The 18,687-nt window shown below is 43.0% G+C and overlaps 1 protein-coding gene across 5 annotated transcripts in view; it reads left to right on the top strand.

Annotated features, from left to right (window-relative positions):
• Positions 1 to 2,683, top strand: part of VEPH1 (ventricular zone expressed PH domain containing 1) — a 207,957-nt gene extending 205,274 nt beyond the window's left edge. For all 5 annotated transcript variants that reach the window (XM_001490024.5, XM_070242524.1, XM_023623200.2 and 2 more), the window contains exon 14: positions 1,078 to 2,683. In XM_001490024.5, the coding sequence (XP_001490074.1) occupies positions 1,078 to 1,314 (237 nt within the window). In that variant the 3' untranslated portion in view covers positions 1,315 to 2,683. The remainder of the gene's footprint in view (positions 1 to 1,077) is intronic.
• The last annotated feature ends 16,004 nt before the right edge of the window (positions 2,684 to 18,687 follow it).

Below are 18,687 nucleotides of genomic sequence, written 5' to 3'. Positions count from 1 at the left end.
TCCCTGTCCCACAGCATTTTATCATCACCTCACCATTTTTCACTGCAATAAAACTATGCATATAACTTGAAATTTAATTATTTTAATTTCTCGTGACCATCAATCTCTAAGTGTCGAGATCTTTTTAAAAAATTATATCATTTAGGAAAATCCATAAGTATTATACCAAATGTAATAAAGTTATTGAACAGTAAGAAATGAAATGCTAAGGAGAAGTCATCTCTGAATGAAATAGATGGGGAGTGATTAAGTTGCCTTGGTTGAAGGACACTTCCTTGACATCAATATTTTGAATTGCGTTTTTTGTTTGATGCTCCTGAGATTTTTCCAAGTTAGACAATACACCAGAGAAAGTTTGGGATGAGTGAGATGGGTGTCTTTCCATTGCAAAGTGAGAGAAGGGCAGTTGAAAAGGGACGGTGTGAAAGGAGAACTGGCACGATTCTCGACCACAGGCACATTCTCCAGTAGACAAAATGTGTTCAGGGATGTTAAAGACCTGAGATTGCTTTAAAGAAGTGTCAGATCTGTTAAAACTATTCCTGCTAGCCCACAGTCATGGCCCTGGTGCTGTAGAGACCCTTAAGTCTCTGCTTTGATGCAAACAAAATGTAACGTCATTAAACATTCGTTCGCTTAGTGTTTGTAGACAAACCACGCCTGCAAAGCTCCAGAGAGTCTCAGAAACAGTTCCACCTACTTAACACCGGAACCCTGTTTATTCCATTAATACCCTTTCTCAGAGGTAGTACAAAGGAAAGTTCAATTGCATGCTCCCCAAATTATCTTAAATTCTGAGTTAACAGCACCCCAAATTGTACAGTTGCACGATCCCACTGTCTAATAATTTTCTGTAAACTGGCTATCTTGTGCCAAGTTATGATACGATAACAAAGGACCAGTTGCTCACTCCTTCAGTTGTTCTAATGACTCTGAGGCCTTAGCACCCAAAATAACAAAGATCTTAAGCCATATGAAGTGAAACGATTCTGGTCCTCTTGGAAAATTCTCTGGGGACCAGAGATCTTTCCATAGTCTGGGAGCCAGCTTATGTTCTCTCCTTCCCATGCATTTCAGAAGGACGACCCTGATGACTCCCCAATAGAACTCAGCAAAGTACAGAGTGTGAAAGTGGTGGCCAGGAAACGCAGGGACCGCTCTCTCCCGCGGGCTTTCGAAATCTTCACAGACAATAAAACCTATGTTTTCAAGGCCAAGGATGAGAAGAATGCAGAAGAGTGGCTCCAGTGCATCAATGTGGCAGTCGCCCAAGCAAAAGAGAGGGAAAGTAGGGAAGTAACCACATATCTGTAGGGATTTGCAAGCCGACCTCACACCAACTATACAATGGGCATTGCACTATCATTGCCAATGTCAAGAAAAAGAGACAAATTCACTGCCATGCTGTTTTTTTACTAAATACCCCGGAACAGTTTTCCCTAAGAAGCAGGACCTAAATGTGGCAGGATTCTCCATACATTCCATATCCTACTGGCATTTGCATTAACTCCAGAAGGTCTGTGTGATGTGCTCAAGATGAGGAGCTCCAGATGGTATGCAGCCAGAAAGTGGAGATTCAGGGTCCTAGAAACTTCTATAGATATGTCATTGCACATTGTAAGAAAACCACTTTAAAAGATCCTGGAACCACCTGTCCTGAGGGAGAATAGGCACTTCTGATGAAGAACAGTCTGTCAAAAATACTGAAAGGAGAAACACCTACTAGGAAAAGTCTAATCAGTGGACACTGAGGAGAACCATACAGCTTACTTATAGACATATGCTAATTACTTTTATCCTCTCCTAATAGGAATGAGACAAACCCGTGATAAAACGGCTCTCAGGTTCAGCCAGTTATGTAACTAAATGTCTGTCTTTCAGAACTACTTCTCTGATTATTCCTTTTAGGTTCAGATACCATAATATGATCTAAAGTTTCGATACTTGGATATATCTCCTGCCCAAGGCAGTAAGTGTAAGATGGAATAAGCATAGAAAAACATTTTCTCCATCTTCAAAATACGTGCCATTTCCCTTAAACTTTGAGATTTTAAAATTCTATACTTTTCTTCTTCGTATTCAATTTTTAATACATCTGAATTACAAACATTGATTGGTTTTTGCCATTACTCAATTTTTTTAAATTAAGCTATGGTAGGCAGAATTCTAGGATGACTCTCAATGACCCACAGCCTGGTATAACCTATAACCTCATTCCCTTGAGTATAGTGGCTCCTGTAACTTGCTTCTAACTAATAGAATATGGCAAAAGGGATGGGATAACCTCTCTCATGATTATGGTACATTATATGGCAAAGGCAGAGAAATTTTGCAGATATAATTAAGGCCTTTAATCAGCTCGACTTTGAGTCAATCAAAAGCAAACGATTCTGGGTGGGTCTGACCTCATCAGACGAGCCTGTTAAGAGAGTGAACAAGTCAGAAACTCTCTCCCACTGGCCTTGAATGAGCAAGCTGCCACGAGTGCTACAGCGTCAAGAAAATGAACTTTGCCGACACCCAGGGAGTTTGGAAGAGGATCCTGAGCCTCAGAGGAGAGCCCCGACCCAGCTGAGACCTGGATTGCAGCTTTGCAAAAGCCTGAGCAGAGGACTGGCTAAGCCAGGCCTGGACTCTTGACGCACGGAGACTCTGAGATAATAAATATGTGCTGCTTAAGCTGCTAAGTGTGTGGTCATGTGTTACACAGAAATAGATAGCTAATACAAAAGCTAACTTGGAATACACAGAAAGAGTAATTTTTTCTTGAAATTTATTAACTATGTAGTTATACATAGTTAATTTAGTAATAGTTAATAGTAAATAGTAATATTAATAGTAAATTTATTAACTACATAGTTACAGTATAGAAAACTGGAGAAAGATTCTAAGTAGTGAGCATCCTGAATCCCCCCCCCCCCCCCCCCCCCCCAGCTCTACCGCTAACTCAGTAGCAGAGGAAACAGGACAGAGGCCAAGTCTGGGGAGGAAACAATTCACTTTTAACTTGTAAGGTTTGAGGGTATTGTGTGATAGAGAAGTTATAAGTTGAAAATAGAGTTCTGGAGGTCAAAATTGGGGTTCATTGGATTTGCAGATGGTCATGAAGATGTGGAATTAAATGAAATTGCTCAGGGAGAATAAGACAAAAGAACCACAAAGGGCTTCCTTGGGACATCCAGCATTTAAGCAAAGGCAGGCTGGAGAAGCTGATTAGTGTTCAGACACCTTACAGACCCAGGGAAACAATGTCACAAAAGCCAAATAAATAACATTTTCAGGAAAAAGGAGGAGAGCAACAATGTGAAATCCTGAAAAGTAATCACGTAAGTTACAGAATGACTTTTGCAATTAAGAAGCAATTGGTGGGGCCAGCCTGGTGGCACAGTGGTTAAGTTCGCGTGTTCCACTTCAGTGGCCCAGAGTTTGTGGGATCGGATCCCAGGTGCAGACATACCCACTGTTCATCAAGCCATGCTATGGCAGCATCCTACATACAAAATAGTGGAAGATTGGCACAGATTTTAGCTTATGGATAATCTTCCCCAAGCCAAAAGAGGAAGATTGGCAACAGACGTTAGCTCAGGGCCAATCTTCCTCACCAAAAAAAAAGAAGAAGAAGCAGCAATTGGTGTCATTGGTAAGAACAGTTTCATTGGAGTGATGGGGTAAAAGTCAAATTTCAGTAGGTAGAAGAATCAACAGGAGGTTAGGAGTCTAAAGTGATAATTGGACTACCCTTTCAACAAAATGGGGCTAAGACGGAGAAAGTGTTTTGTTTTTCGTATTAAAGATGAATTAGACTTAAAGGAAAGAAGTTTAAAACATAGAAAAAAAGAGGAAAAGTAACTTTGCTTGAGCAAAGTTTCCAAAAGTGATAGAAAAGGAATAAAACTCTTTCATTCCACAGCAACTTATGGAGCAGCTACTAAGCTACCATGCTTGGCCTGGAGATACTAACATACAAAGACCTAGCTCCTCCCATCAAGGAGTTTACAGCATGGTGGGAAGGACAGACATACACAACAAAAATTACAGGGCAATGTGGCAAGTGCCTTGATGGAGGTATGCACAGGGGGCTGTGGCAACACACGAGAAGACACCACTGTCGCTGACTTTGACTCAAGTAGGCTCCCTCACTGTTTCCCAGAGGTGTCAGAGAACGAGCTCATCTTAAGAACCAGTAAGAGTGTCGTGGGCAGACAAGGAGCAAATGGTCAGTAGAGGGAACCACCTTGCAAAGGCAAAGGAGGGAGCTGGAACATGGTCCATTTGCAAAACAGCAAGTCCTTACCTGGGATTGGAACATAAGGGGCCTGCTGGGGAATGGTGCCAATGATGCTGGAAAGGCCTGGGGGCCATAGCATGAAGGGCTTGCTTCCATGGTAAGGATCTTGAACTTTTTCCTTAAGATGGTGATGCACCATTAAAAAAGGTTTTAAGAAGATTTGCATTTAGAGAAATAACTGATAGAGAATGGATTGTAGGAATATCAAAAATCATAGCAGGGAGATGATTTGGGAGGTTCTTGGAAGGTGGTGAGGACGTGGACTGATGCAGTGGCAGAGGAGATAGAGGGCAAGGGAAATGCGGGAAAAATACTGAACTAGTCAAATGGACAAGACACTAGTGGATCGGATGGACTAGGGGACAGGAATGGGAAAGAAAGAGTCTCTGAAGACTCCTAGGTGCTTTCCTGGGACACTTGATGCACGATGGTGGCATTTACTGAGATAGAAAATTCTGAAGCAACAGTTTGAGAGGTGAGGCACACAGTAAATTAAAGTTTGACATCTACTTTCAGAGTATACGTAAGCGATTCAGCTTGGACTAGAAGGACATCTCCTCCTAAGAAGTTGGGCAGGCAAAGGGTGAGAATAGGCATAGTCATAAATGATTCTCTAATATTATTTTAAAATCTACCAGCTCATTCTTAAGAGTCAGTGAGTAACCCTAGATGGTTTAATCAATTAGGAAAAACTGGTAACGGACAGATAGAAATGGAGTAGGAAATGACTTTGAATTTATTATTAATAATTTAAATGCCAACCATGTGCTCAAACCTTTCACAGCAGAGACATTACAGTAAAGTGCTGCTTATGGACTGATTCTGTTTTCACTGAATGCTTGTCCTAAGAAAGAAGAGAATAGCCCTACCAGCTCAATTTGGAGGAAAAGAATTATTTTTGCTAGTTGTTACAAGTCCTTGTGATTTAATTAACCTGATTCCTCTAGTTAAGAACACAACTCTCAGAGCCTTTGAACCGTGTTTTAAAAAAGCAAATGTAAGGGGCCGGCCCGGTGGCGCAGCGGTTAAGTTCGCACGTTCCGCTTCTCGGCGGCCCGGGGTTCGCTGGTTCGGATCCCGGGTGCGGACATGGCACTGCTTGGCAGCCATGCTGTGGTAGGCGTCCCACGTATAAACTAGAGGAAGATGGGCACGGATGTTAGCTCAGAGCCAGGCTTCCTCAGCAAAAAGAGGAGGACTGGCAGTAGTTAGCTGAGGGCTAATCTTCCTCCAAAAAAAAAAAAAAACAAAAACAAAAACAAAAAAAGCAAATGTAAGAAGTTGAAATAATGATCTTTCTGGCTTCATTCCATGATGCAGTAATTCCAAATTCAAGGCCATTCTCCTGGGTTCAGAGTCACACCGGGAGCCTCGGGACCCTCGCTCTCCCACTGCTATTTCCTGCCCTTCCTCTTCTCTTGGCAGCCGGCTGAGCACAGACTGGCCTTTCCTGAGAGGGCTGCCGTTCCTCATCCTGACCAAGGAAGAAACCGCTTCTCTAAACATGTGTAAATCTTTAAAAATGTTGGTATGAATACAATTATAATCACAGACAGAAATTCGAGTGGTTTTCATTTTTACATCATTTTGGTTCTTTTTCCCTCGCAGATAACTGTGGAAACATAAATGTTTATGTGTGAGAATCTCATCTAGTTATTTTTTTGAGAACTTGGAATTTGGGAAAAATAAATGTTCAATACTCTTCTAATATTGAGTTTTCTATAAAATCTTTGGCTGGTGATGTTGAGGGATATTTATTGGGTCATCTTCAATTCACATATTTACCTATTTTCTGTAGGCACTTCTGGGCCTATCTGTGGGCTGACTTATTCTCAGGCATAAAGACGACATGGTTGAAAAAGCATTTCCCACTTTAGGAAACAATTGCAAAATGAAGTGTGACAATATGTGAGCAGAATTCAAGGTGTATTGCACAGAAGTAAATATCATAAATGCCCCAGTCAGGATTTTAAATGCTAGGCATAAATGCCCTAGTCAGGATTTCCAGTCCCCAAAATCTAACTAAGTTTTTAGAAGAAAAACCCAAGATGTCATCTTGTTCCAGAATACTGCCACTGTGTAGACCTGTTGGGGCCATTCCTCCCCAAAGATGTGTCTGAAAGACAAAGGGACTGGGAAAGCAGGGACACTTCTACTGCGCAGTGGAGTCCAGAGACAATGACACGGGCTCTGGGCACCGATACCTGAAGATTCAAGTCCCAGCTCAACCAAAATTAAATTACCAACCTGAGTAGATTATTCATCTCTCGTCTCTAGGTTGGGAACAATATCTATGGGGCAGAATCAGTATGAGGCTAAAATGTCGTGTAAAAGCATCCAGCAGAGAATCTTTAACTTATGAGGTGCTCAATAAGGACACTCCATTTTTAACACACCGCTAAGGAAGGAAAAGATCCTACCAATGAAACTATGATGCAATGCCTCCATGAAAGCCCGATGAGTAGAGTTTTACCTCAAAAGGTCTTTTACCTTTTCTGAGGGATTTGGCAGTTCCTTCTGACTTCAGTACATTGCATGGTATGTGATTGGTAATTCTTTTATATCTATTTCAGCAACAAAATAAAACCTGGCTTTATTTACATGTTGAAGCTTTATTTACATGTTGGATAAAATATTTAGTGTCTGATTCACAAGACCATGGGGAGCTGTGATCATTCTTCCAATGATAGCTCTGTGGTTCACTAATGTCACATTTCACCCCACTCCTCTATTTCTGTGCTTTTCTATGTATGCGATAACTTTTTGTTTCAAAGTCAAATCGTATTGTAATTATTTTAAGGTATGCTAAACAGCGATTAACACGTGTGGTGCCCACCACGCACATAACTCAACTGAAGTGACAACACAGAGCTAGGACCAAGTTCTGGCTTCAATAGGCAATGGCACCTCCATTCCTGGCAGACAACAGCTGTACACCACCACCAGTTGTAAGACACATCCCAATTTCAGAGCTGTTAAAATATGGGAGGAAAAAAATGTAAATGAATGAGCAAAAGTAAGTACCCAATTAAGAGTTCCACAAGGGTTTGTTTCACAGTAATGAAAGCTGTGTCTGAAATTTTTTGTGAACAATAAAGCATATTGCAAATGTAAGAAATTTTGAAATCTTTTAAGATGGTTAAAATGTCCTTACTGCATCCGTTCTCAAAGCTATGAGATCAGCCATTCCTGTGGATGCTTACCCTCTGTATTAGTCAGGGCTCTCCAGAGAAATAGAACCAATAGGAAAGAGAGAGAGAGAAGAGGAGATTTATTACAGAATTGGCCCATGCAGCTATGGAGGCTGAGAAGCCCCACAATCTACTGTCTGCAAACTGGAGGCCCCAGAAAGCCGGGGATGTTACATGGTCCAAAACATTCAGGCCTGATAACCAGGGGTCTGGTAGTGTAAGTCCTGGGGTCCAAGGTCCCGAGAAACAGGAGGTCCAATGTCCAAGGCAGGGAAAGATGGACATCCCAGCTCAAGAAGAGAGAAAGAATTAGCCTTTCCTTCACCTTTTTCTTCCATTTGGGTCCTCAACAGATTGGATGAGGCCTCTTTACTTGGTCTACTGAGTCAAAAGCTAATCCTTTCCAGAAACACTCTCACAGACACACCCAGGAATAATGTTTTACCAGCTATCTGGGCATCCCTTAGGCCAGTCAAGTTGACACATAAAGTTGACCATCAGACCCTTTCTTTTGATGGGAAAAAGATGGCTAATGTCTACACACGCCGTGTTTCTGGTGCTCTGTGTCCGCCTCCTGTGCTCTCCTTTATCCAAGTCCTCGTCCCTGGCAGGGAAGCCAGGTAGGAAACGGGCCAAGATGGCAGGGGTGAGGGCAAGAAGCACATGGTATGTCTTTTACCCACTGAGACAGACTGGGAAGCCTGGGGGTGAAATTAAGACTGTCTGAGGAGGAATTCCAGACCAAGTAGGAGGAGTACTTCCAGAAGAGGTCCTCGAGGCCAACCACACCAGAGACAAGAGTAGGAAGGCAAGACCTGGAGCCAAGTTGGAAGGTGGAGATCCGGGGAAGAGCAGAGGGAGGTATAGAGCCGAGCAAATGGAATGGGTGGCAGGTTGATGGACTTCCGAGGAGCAGGACATTCCCAAGGATGGGTTTTTATAGGTACCTGCCTGGGCGAGCAGGGTTGTGTTCAGTGAGCTTTGATGAGACACGTTTCCATGTCCTCGTGTGCGTCCTTCTATCACCAGGCTACACAAGTCCTCCAGCCACGTACTTGGCAGAACAGGTGACCAGCTCCGGCAGAAGCCTCGGCTCCTGGGTCCTGCTGTGAGAACTCCAGCCTTGCAGAGCACTTTCCATAGTAACGTGCTTCTCATTCTACACCCAACCCAGCACATACTGAACTTGTCTACTTCAAAGAAAAATTTTCTGGGGTATGGGAAGGGGGAGCCGGAAATCCTGGAACTTTCTTGTGCATTTTTCTGTAAGATGATAACCAGACACACTGTGTTTACATAGCTCCTTATGCCTTTATAGACAATTTTTTTTAAACTTCCATCAAATAGAAAGAAAATGCAATTCCTCTGTCTTTCAATCAATAAAATGATTAAAATTCACTTTGGAACTGAGAATCAAGAGGAGTTATAAAATATTCAAATAATGCAAAAATGTAAAGAGCTCAAACACATGACAGACTTATTGGCTTATAGGAATAGCAGTGCTCCATGACACCTCCTTGGAAACTAAGGAGAGAGTAATAATAGTAAATTCTAATTTTTCCTGCTTGACTTCTTTTAGAATTCTTTTTTGCCGTGTTTTATTTTTTAACCTCCAGTCCGCTCTTGTCAGGATAGCATCCATAGCACGTATTTATACACATGCACACATTCTTTTACACAGGTGTTGTGACGACAAAACAATTCTTTTCATACGCGCTTTGTAGAAATCAATCTCATTAGGTCATTATCTTAGATTAGATTTCTCTCTCTCTTTGTCTGTCTAAGCTGGGATTTCGTGCAATCAGAAGAACTTTGTGTGTCCCACCATTCTTAACAGAGACTCACTTCCACACACCAGATTTCCTCTGGGAGGGTTCTGTTCCTTTTAAATCCAAGCTGTTGTAAAATGGAGGAAATGGCCGAAAACAATGATCCTGTTTGCCAAAGTAGCTCATAAGCACAAAAGGCAGAATAGTGCCCGTCTTTTGAATTTAACCAAAACCGCAGTTTGGAAATGTCCATCTTGGACAATTAACCATTAAACGTAATACTTAGGGTATGTGTGCTTTTCAAGTGCTGATTGGAGAACATTTTAATCAAGACTCAACAGAACATTTCACAGAGGGATATCTTAGGCTTTTCTACACAAATCCCTCTCACCTACATGCTCACGTTCTTGCCCTCACTACAATACCGTAAGCTCCTGAAATCCTGCTGTTCTATCAGCCTCGGGTGAGTACATGTCGAATTCCACCAAGGCCAAGTAACCTGGACCGAGTTCTTCGAGAAAGGGGACTCAGCATTTATCACTCAGTTAACAGTGTCACAGGCTGCTGCAGTTGGAAGAATCTTACAGCACGTGGGGTCCAACCTCCGCCACCCCCACGGAGGACTCCTTCCTTGTCATCACTGGCAGGTGTCAGGCCAGCTGCTCAGACACGGCTGGGGACAGAGAGCCTGCTACTCTACCACCAGTCTGCATATTTTTTAAATAAATTCTTTCTGATTATGAAAATAATATCTATTGTGGAAACTTTAGAAAATACAAAAAGATGATTAAAATATAATAAAAATTACTCATAATCCCAGAACCCAAAAACATTCAATAGGAGTATTCAGATGTGATTCCTGTTAGATTATTCATCATGTGTTTTTTGGAAAATTGTGCCTTTCTGTAATTTCTGACCTTTAGCTCTGGTTCTCTCTCCTGCAGCCGCACAAAATGTCTGCTCCCTCTTCCCCAAGATAACCCTTTAAATACTTTGATTCAGGCATTCACTTAACAAACACTTATTGCGCGACCAACATATGCCGATACTATGCTAGAGCTTGGAGGCTCAAAGATGACTAATAAATTGTCCATGCCTTTAAGAAACTCGGTAAATAAGTACATATGTATCCAGTCAGTAAATCAGAACATAGAGCACCTCCTATGTGCAGTTCCTGTGCTCGCCATGAGGAATGCTGAGGTGATAAGATGTCCTAACCTTTGTGGAAATTATATCCTAGAAGAAGAGAAAGATTGAAAGTCTTTGCTTAGTTAACCAGGAAACTGCCGTGTGACCAGACTAGAAAGAAGCACGACAGATAGAGACTGTGAGACGAGGGGTCCGACCTAGTCAGGAAGTTAAGGACTGCTTCCAGGAGGAAGATATCTGACCCAAGATCTGGAGGATGAACGGGAGACGCGTCTATGGAGGAGGTCGGGGCGAAGCAGACCAGAGAGAAGAGAACGAAGGAAGAATCTGAGGGGAAAATGTGCGCAGCCCATTAGAGGAATCAAGACAGGCCAGTGTGGCCAGATAATAGAGGGAGGAGAGGAAACTGATGAGGATGGTGAGGCTGGGGAGGTGGGCAAGTCCTGCAGGCCTGGGGACAGCTATTGATAGTCTTAAAACAGGGTGACCTGATTCCATCAGCATTGTGATAAGAGGACTCCAGCTGCTGTGTAGAATGGGTTGTGGGAAAACAAGTATAGAAACTGGCAGAAAGATAAGAGGCTACTAAGACAGTACAGGCAAGAGAGATGAGAGCTTGAGAGAAGTGAGAGGCTCTGGAGATGGAGAGAAGTGCAGGGTGAGAGAGAGATTCTGGAGCTAACAATGGCAGGACTTGGTGAGGTGTGAGAACCCACTTTCCAGAATTCTGGCTCCAGTGGATTGGTGGTGGCACTGTCCTTGAGAAAGAGAACTCAAAGGGGGACAGGTATGAGTGGAACCCTTGTCTGCAGGGAACCAGATGCATAGAGGGATCAAGACACTCGGATGTGGGGGCACGGCAGAGACAGAGGGGAGGCAGCTGACTGCAGAGGTGATAATATTCCGGGCCTGGAGGAAGGAACCGGATTTTCTTGTATTTTAGACCCCTCCTTTCACACTCTCACAGTCCAAGAAGCGGAAGGACATTCTAGTCTGAGGGAGCAGCATATGCAAAGATTTAGGATCAAAGTTAAGAGACAACATAAATGAGCAAGGATGAGAACAAGGGTCACTTATTTTTAGCTACTTATTTTAGTTGTGACCTTGTTCCAAAAATTATATATAATGTTTTCTTTAATATATACTAGATTTTTAAAATTAGTGTGGTGGACACTGACTGTCTTAGTCTGTTCAGGCTGTTATAACAAAGTCCCCTGGGCTGGGTGGCTTACAAACAGCAAACATTTATTTGTCACCGTTCTGGAGGCTGAAAGTCCAAGATCAGGTGCTGGCAGTTTTGCTGTCTGGGGAAAGCCTGCTTCCTGGTTCATAGGCAGTGGTCTTCTTGCTGTGTCCTCACATGGTGGAAGGGGTGACGGAGGACACTGATCCCCTTCATGAAGGCTCTGCCCTCAGCACCTAATCACCTCCCGAAGGCCCCACCTCCAAACACCATCACACTGGAGACTAGGTTTCAACACATGAATTTTGGGGGCACAAACATTCAGTCTGCAGCACGGATGCATCACCAGGGCCCCCCTCCAATGAAGAGCTTGGGGGCCTGGCTGCTGTGAATGCTGTCGGTAAACACCCTTCAGCCGTCTTCTCTTCAAGGCTTGCCTCAGCTGCAGAGAACCACTGGGCCAATGTCACACCTCTTCCTGGGGCACCTGACATCTAATGAACGGTTGCTGGAGGAGTAGGAGGACCTGGCCATTCAGACCCAACATAGGACAACTTTGAGGGGCCATTCTAGCTCCAGAGCTCCCCCTGGGGTCAGCTGAGGCTGTCACTGGGGCTGTTTCAAAGCTGAAGTTTCTCCCCCTCCCCAGTCTTGATTCCTCTCCCCTCCTTTCCGCAGGTGTCGATCCCAAGGGTACTCCTTAATAAACATCCTGCACCTTGAATTCTGTCTCAGAGTCTGCTTCCCAGAGAGCTCAAGCAGACTGGAGTAAGTACAGGCATGAGGCAAAAAGAAAAACAAGGCAGGAAGGACAGTCACCAGGACGAGGCAAGAAGATGAAATGCCTGCCATAAGTTTCTACCGCTGGCAAAAGGGAGTAGGTTCAGAGCTGACTCCGTGCTTTCACGCAGCCTAAGTGAAGAGCGACATTCATGCATCACAGTTTTCCAGACTAAAAGCAAACCAGTTGCCGAGAGAAAGAACATGCTCCCAATCCTGAAACCCAAGCCTTTTTCACTCTAGGGCTACACAGAGAAAACACCCTACTACAGCAAGGACAGCCGCAGCCTCTCCTGCTGGGGCAACAGCACGCATCCCAAGGGAGTGCAAGGGGACGGACACCGGCTCACGAATTCAAACACATAAACAATGTAATTTCTTTATTTCTTTGTATTGGAACTTAATGTATGTTTTGAGCCCTGGTCCCATTTCACCCAGTGGCAAAAGTGTAATCTTAGTCAATTCAGGGAAAATTCAGTCATCTCAGAGTATTCTCCATTGTTCAGGTTTTTTCTAGTTTCCATTCTCCACAGTTTTCCTACATGTATTATTTATGCAACTAGGTTCATATCCTGATTCTTCAGGTTTGTGAATTTTTTAACCTCAAAATCCTGCCTTTTGAGACTTAAACCCCTATTTTCTCAAAGTATTATCTCTGCCGTGAGTTTCAGAAGTCTGTTCTGAAATTCAAGGGCTGACAATTCACTGTTGTTCTCTCTAACTTCTTTCCAACCTCTCTTCTCTGAGGCAGTGGATGCCCCCTGTCTAGTCTGAATGAGGGAGTGGGGAAGGCAAGAGAGTGCCACAGGAGAGAGGACAATAACAAGGGATTTTTTTCTTTCTTTCTGTCTTTTTTTTTTTTTTTTTTGCTGAGGAAGATTCACCCTGAGCTAACATCTCTTGCCAATCTTCCCCTATTTTGTATGTGAGCCACTGCCACAGCATGGCAACTGATAGACAAGTGGTGCCTGAGAACTGAAGCCAGTCTGCTGAAGCAGAGTGCTCTGAGCTTAACCACTAGGCCATGGGGCTGACCCAACAAGAGATATTTTTAAAAAGCAAATTGGTTAATAGATTGATTGTCATGGTTTTTAAAAAATAATGTTACTTAGCTAGTGTATTCAATAGCACAACACTATTATATAGAACACATAAAAGTAATCTGTGTGGGGGCTCAAAACCATGTGGTGCCTGGCGAGGCAGCGCTGAGTCAGGAGCGCACCCTGGAGAGGACGAGTGGGCGGGCGGTGCTGCTCTCCAGCAACCTTCACAGGCTCAGCCGAGTGATTTCTGGAGACAATTCCGTATTTAGGATATCTGCTTCAAAAAAGCAAAGAGTTGTGAAGGTTTTATCTTTGTTGTTTGTTTTAAATAAAAGCCCCTGAGAAAAATGTGAGATCGTCCCCCAAAATGAAAAAGTCATTGTGAAAATGGTGTTTATTTTGGTCTTTGCCACCACTAAGTAAGCCTGGCCAGTTTGTTTCAAATTTCAATCCACTGGAAAGGCTGGGCCCGGAGTGGGGGTGGGTGAGCATGAGAGTCCAGAAGCTGCTGAGGTTACAGGGACAGTCACAGAACAAAACTCATCTGTTTTGGTTACAAAGTTCAAGAGGTCAAGGAGCCCCCTGAAGGGGGAATGAAAATAGCAGATGCGTGCAGAGCTCTGCGGAGTGTGTGAAAACATCGAGGGACCAAACAGATGCTCTGGAACGCGGCAGAGCAGACGAGCGAGGCCCACACCCACAACAGAAAGGAGGGACTAAGAGATGCCCTCTGCTAACGAGAATGGATGACGTGGGGGTGATCTTAAACTATCCAAATAGTGAGTTTGGTAGTCATTATCTCTAAGGAAAGCAAGCAGATGCATGCAGCTGAATGTCTTTTTGGTGTTACTAAGGAGAATGACACCGTTACTGAGAATAGTCCCTGGCTTTCTATCTGCGTGCTAAAGTTTCAATAGCAATGGGTCACTCACATGACTGCTCAATGCCACAGCAAGTATTTGAAAGAACATGATTGTAGATAGGCTGTTATTTATGACAAAATTCTTTAGACTAGAAAGAGCTATAAAGAATAATATAATCAGCCTCTTACAACCACCACTCGGCTTAAGAAAAAAAGCATTGCAGAGGCATCTGAAGCTCTCTGTGTATCTCCTCCCCAAAGGCAATTCCTTCTCCACCGCACACAGGTGACTACTGTCCTGAATTTGTTAATTATCATCTGATGCATGTTTATATAAGTGTACTACATATGTATCTCTCTAAAATCACACAGTGTTGTTTTATATGTATATAAACTTTACGTAAACGGTGTTATACTGCATGAATCTTTCTCTATTTTTAACTCACATTTGTGAGACTCATCTATCTTGATATGTTTATCTCTAGTTGATTTTTCAGTGCTGTATATTATTCCCTTGCATACCATTCTACTTTTTTATTCATTTTATAGGTGATAGTCTTTGATAGTCTCTTGATTCTGGTCTTTGCAGTGACAAAAAATATATGAAAATAATAGGTTTTAGATGTGCAAAGTCAAATATTTCTCGGGCCAGTGATTCTCAAAGTGTGGTCCACAGACCCCTGATGGGTCCAAGACCCTTTCAGGCAATCCATGAAGTCAAAACTGTTTTCATAATGACACAAAGATATGCTTACCTTTTTCATTGTGTTGACATTTGCACTGATGGTATAAAAGCAACGGTAGGCAAAACTGCTGGAGCCTTACACAAGCAAGGCTTTGCTAAACACAGTAATCTTTGCTAAATATGTCCAAAGTGTTCTCCAAATGGATTTATCAATGTAAATCCCCCCTTGCTGTGTATGAGAATGTCCATTGCTCACATCCTCCTCAGCAGTTTGGAATTGTTTCAGACTTAATTTTTTTTTTATATCTAATAGGTGCCAAAGAGGTGTTTTAATTTGTATTTCTCTGATTATTGGTGAGATTATGTGCTTTCCATGTATTTATGGGTTCTACAGATTTTCTCTTCTTTGAAATTCCTGCTTATATTTTCTTGCATATTCTTCTATTTAGCTGTTTGTCTTTTCACATTAATTTTTAAGGATTCTTTAATTTTCTAAGCCTGTATCCTAGGTGGTGTCTCTTTTTTTTTTCACTTTTTAATTTTCAATTTTTTATTGAGATATAATTTACATACAGTAAAATTTACGTCAGTGTTCAGTTCGTGAGTTTTGCCAATTGTATAAGCTCATGTTATCAACACCCAAAACAAGACAGAGAATATAACTATCACCTCCGGAAAGTTCCTCATGCTCCTCCCCAGAGGCAACCACCACAGATGAGATCGGTCTATTCCATAAATTCATGTAAACGGTATCGTATACTGTATATTCCTTTGTGCCTGGCTTCTTTCTCTCCACATGATGCTTTTGAGATCCATCCGCGTGGTTATGTGTATCAGTAGTCATTCCTTTTTACTGCTGAGGACAATTTCATTGCATAAACAGACCACGATGTGTTTCTCCATTCTCCAGCAGACGAACATTGGAGTTGTTTCCAGTTTTTGGCTATTGCAAGTAAGGCTGCTATGAACATTCTTGAATGTATTTTTTTTGTGACATATGCTTTCATTCCTTTTGGGTAAAACACCCAGGAATGGAATGAAACACCTTCTAAATGTATGTTTGACCTACACATTTTATCTTCCATATGTTTTAATCTATCTTTCATATTTTTATCTCCTTGTTCTACATCATACATGACCTCTTTAGATTTCTCTCCTGGTCCACTCATTCTTTCTCCAGCCGCGTCTACCCCGCTGCTTATCCCATACATGAATTGAGCTTTCATTTCAAGGGTTATATTTTCATTTCTAGGATTTCTATTTTATTCTTTTTCAAATCCTCTAGGAATTTTTTAATAGTATGGCATTCCTTTCTCTTATTGTTTAGTCCATGTTTTACTGTCTTAATAATTTAAAACAAAATATCTCATATGCAATATTTTAATTGTTTTATCTTTTGGGGGGCTCTGAGCACACTGCTGCTTGTTTCTATTAGCTCTCACTCTTGGTAGCTTATTTCCTCATGTGTTTGTAATTTTGTTTTGAGTGCATGTTGGTGAGGTTTATCTGTGGGATTTATGCTTTGGGGTTATTTTGATTATTTATATTTATTTTATTTTTTTAATTCAAATTAACGTCCTCCACCCCTTCTGGATCTGGAGATGAAGAGCGACACTTGGAACCTGCAGCAGGAAGGACTTAATCTGAACAAGAGGCAGGATTTCCCAGAGGTCCCTCCATCCTGGAAGCCTTGTCCCTGGTGGGCAGGGACAGGGGGACAGTGGAGAGACCAAGCTGTCACCTTTACAATGCTAGGGCCAGGGTAGTGGCTGACCCCCATCTGAGCCCTGGGGCTCTGTCTTCAGCTGGATTCCCTGGGGGCACGAGAGATTTCTTTGTGGAGAGAAGGGAGGCCGGGGTCTGGCCTTTTTGGAGCGAGCGGGGGGCTCCTAGCCTTGAGCTTGAGAGTGAAAGCCTGTGTGCACACCTTCTTCCCCTTGCTCCCCACCCACAACATGCAATCACCACAGACCAGCCAGTCACTGGGTTGCCTCAGGGCAAGAGGCAACCACGATAACCTTCTGTGGGGGTCGGGGGAGGGCAGCGCAGGGAGCCTGGGCGAGCTCACATGGAGCCAGAGAGGTTTTCTCACTTTCGAATTCTACCAGGTGGCAGAGGAGCTGTCAGACCAGAACCACTTCATGTTAACATCTTGACTTGGGGTTTCTGACCACTCAGGTTTTATAAATTCAAACCTCAAAACTACATATGGGCAGATCTGAATCCCTTTTTTATACTCAGAGCCCAGATGAAGCAATTTCTCCTGTCATTTCCCTTTGCCTGGACATATTTTTTCCAGTGGCATAGCCTTTTAAGGGTCCTAGCAATCAGGCAGACCTCCGTTCTACCTCCCTGCCTTGCACAGCTCAAGGCCTTGCCGCTTGTCCCCACGTGTCAAAAACCCAAACCTCTTGATTTGTATCCAAGCAGGGTTGGGGCTAGTATGAGCACTGCCTCACCACTTTTGATGTCTGCAAGTTTCTCCTGTTTTCTTGAGAGTTTGATATTTTAGAGACCATGCGTTATATTTGATCCACTGTTTCTAGGTGTTTTGTATTGAGAGGTTTTTCAGGGTATCTAGGCTGTTCTGATAACAGAAACAGGAGTCCACAAGCTGTTGTTTCCTCCCACCGAAGTCATCAATGAATGAGGGCCACTATTCTGTCTTTCTCCAGGTCAGAGATCAACTGCTCTGTGGTCAGGAAGGACACTTCATCCATTAACACATAGATATCCCTGACAGAGCCATCCTCCCCATATCTGAAAACTTCCCACCTTGTCCCTTTATTTGATGAGTCTCCAAGAGTTCCTGGATTACTCAGAAAGTTGATGAGTGTGGAGAGCTTCCTGAGGGAACATTCCAGGAAGTTGAATTGGGAACAGCAAAATACGGAGCCATTTGAAGTGACCCAGGGGTCTCGAGCAAGTTCATTTTGTTTTTTGTTTTCAATCAAAGAAGCAGTTGAGCCAAAAACAATTAAAATCTAGATCTTAGCAAACAAGACAAAATTTTCCTAGTGAATCTCAAGAGGCAGGATTCGGGAAAGAGAATACTGTTAGTTTGAAGAAATTGCAACACGGCTCGTTTAGCAATGAGCTGTTGGGCGGAGGAAGGAGGGTGTGCCATTTCCCTGTGAGCTCCAGCCCCCACATGAAGCGCTTTCTTTCCTAATTATTGTTTCAAAACCAAAACTTCTGTGATAAAGGCCTTTTGCTGAATGGCAAATAAGAGAACAAGCATAAACAACTGGTCAGAGAAGAATGGTTTTTAAAGGCCCAGCCATTTATGCAGTTCCGGAGAGCAAGATCAAGCTACTCATGGCACAGAAAACACATGACTGTGGCTAGCTCCTGGTAGGAAGGAAGGAAGATCCCTATGATAACTAAATACTCAGACCTGAAGGATATTCAGAGGTTGGAGAGGAACCGGAGGGAAGAAGGCAATGTCATGAAAAAGTCACTAGCTACAGAAATGTGAGCAGTCATCGTTAAGGAATCACAGACTGGACTTTCTAAGCCAGTCTGGGACTAATGGGGTGACATTATGATGCTTTTTTCTTGGAGACCCACCTTCTGCCCATGCAGCCTTTCTTGCAGGACCTCTGTGGTGCCCTCCTCACAGACTGCCTCCTGCCCTCTCTGACCCACCTCACACCCCTTTCTCCCTCACTAGAATATTCTGTCTGCCCTCCTGTCAGTCAGAGGGGCTGGGTGATGGGAGGCTGCAAGCTGGGAAG

This window comes from Equus caballus, chromosome 19 (genome assembly GCF_041296265.1).
Source record: "Equus caballus isolate H_3958 breed thoroughbred chromosome 19, TB-T2T, whole genome shotgun sequence".
NCBI classification, from domain to species: Eukaryota; Metazoa; Chordata; class Mammalia; order Perissodactyla; family Equidae; genus Equus; species Equus caballus.
The sequence above is the reverse complement of the archived record's forward strand: the minus strand, read 5'-3'. Positions and strand labels throughout refer to the sequence as shown.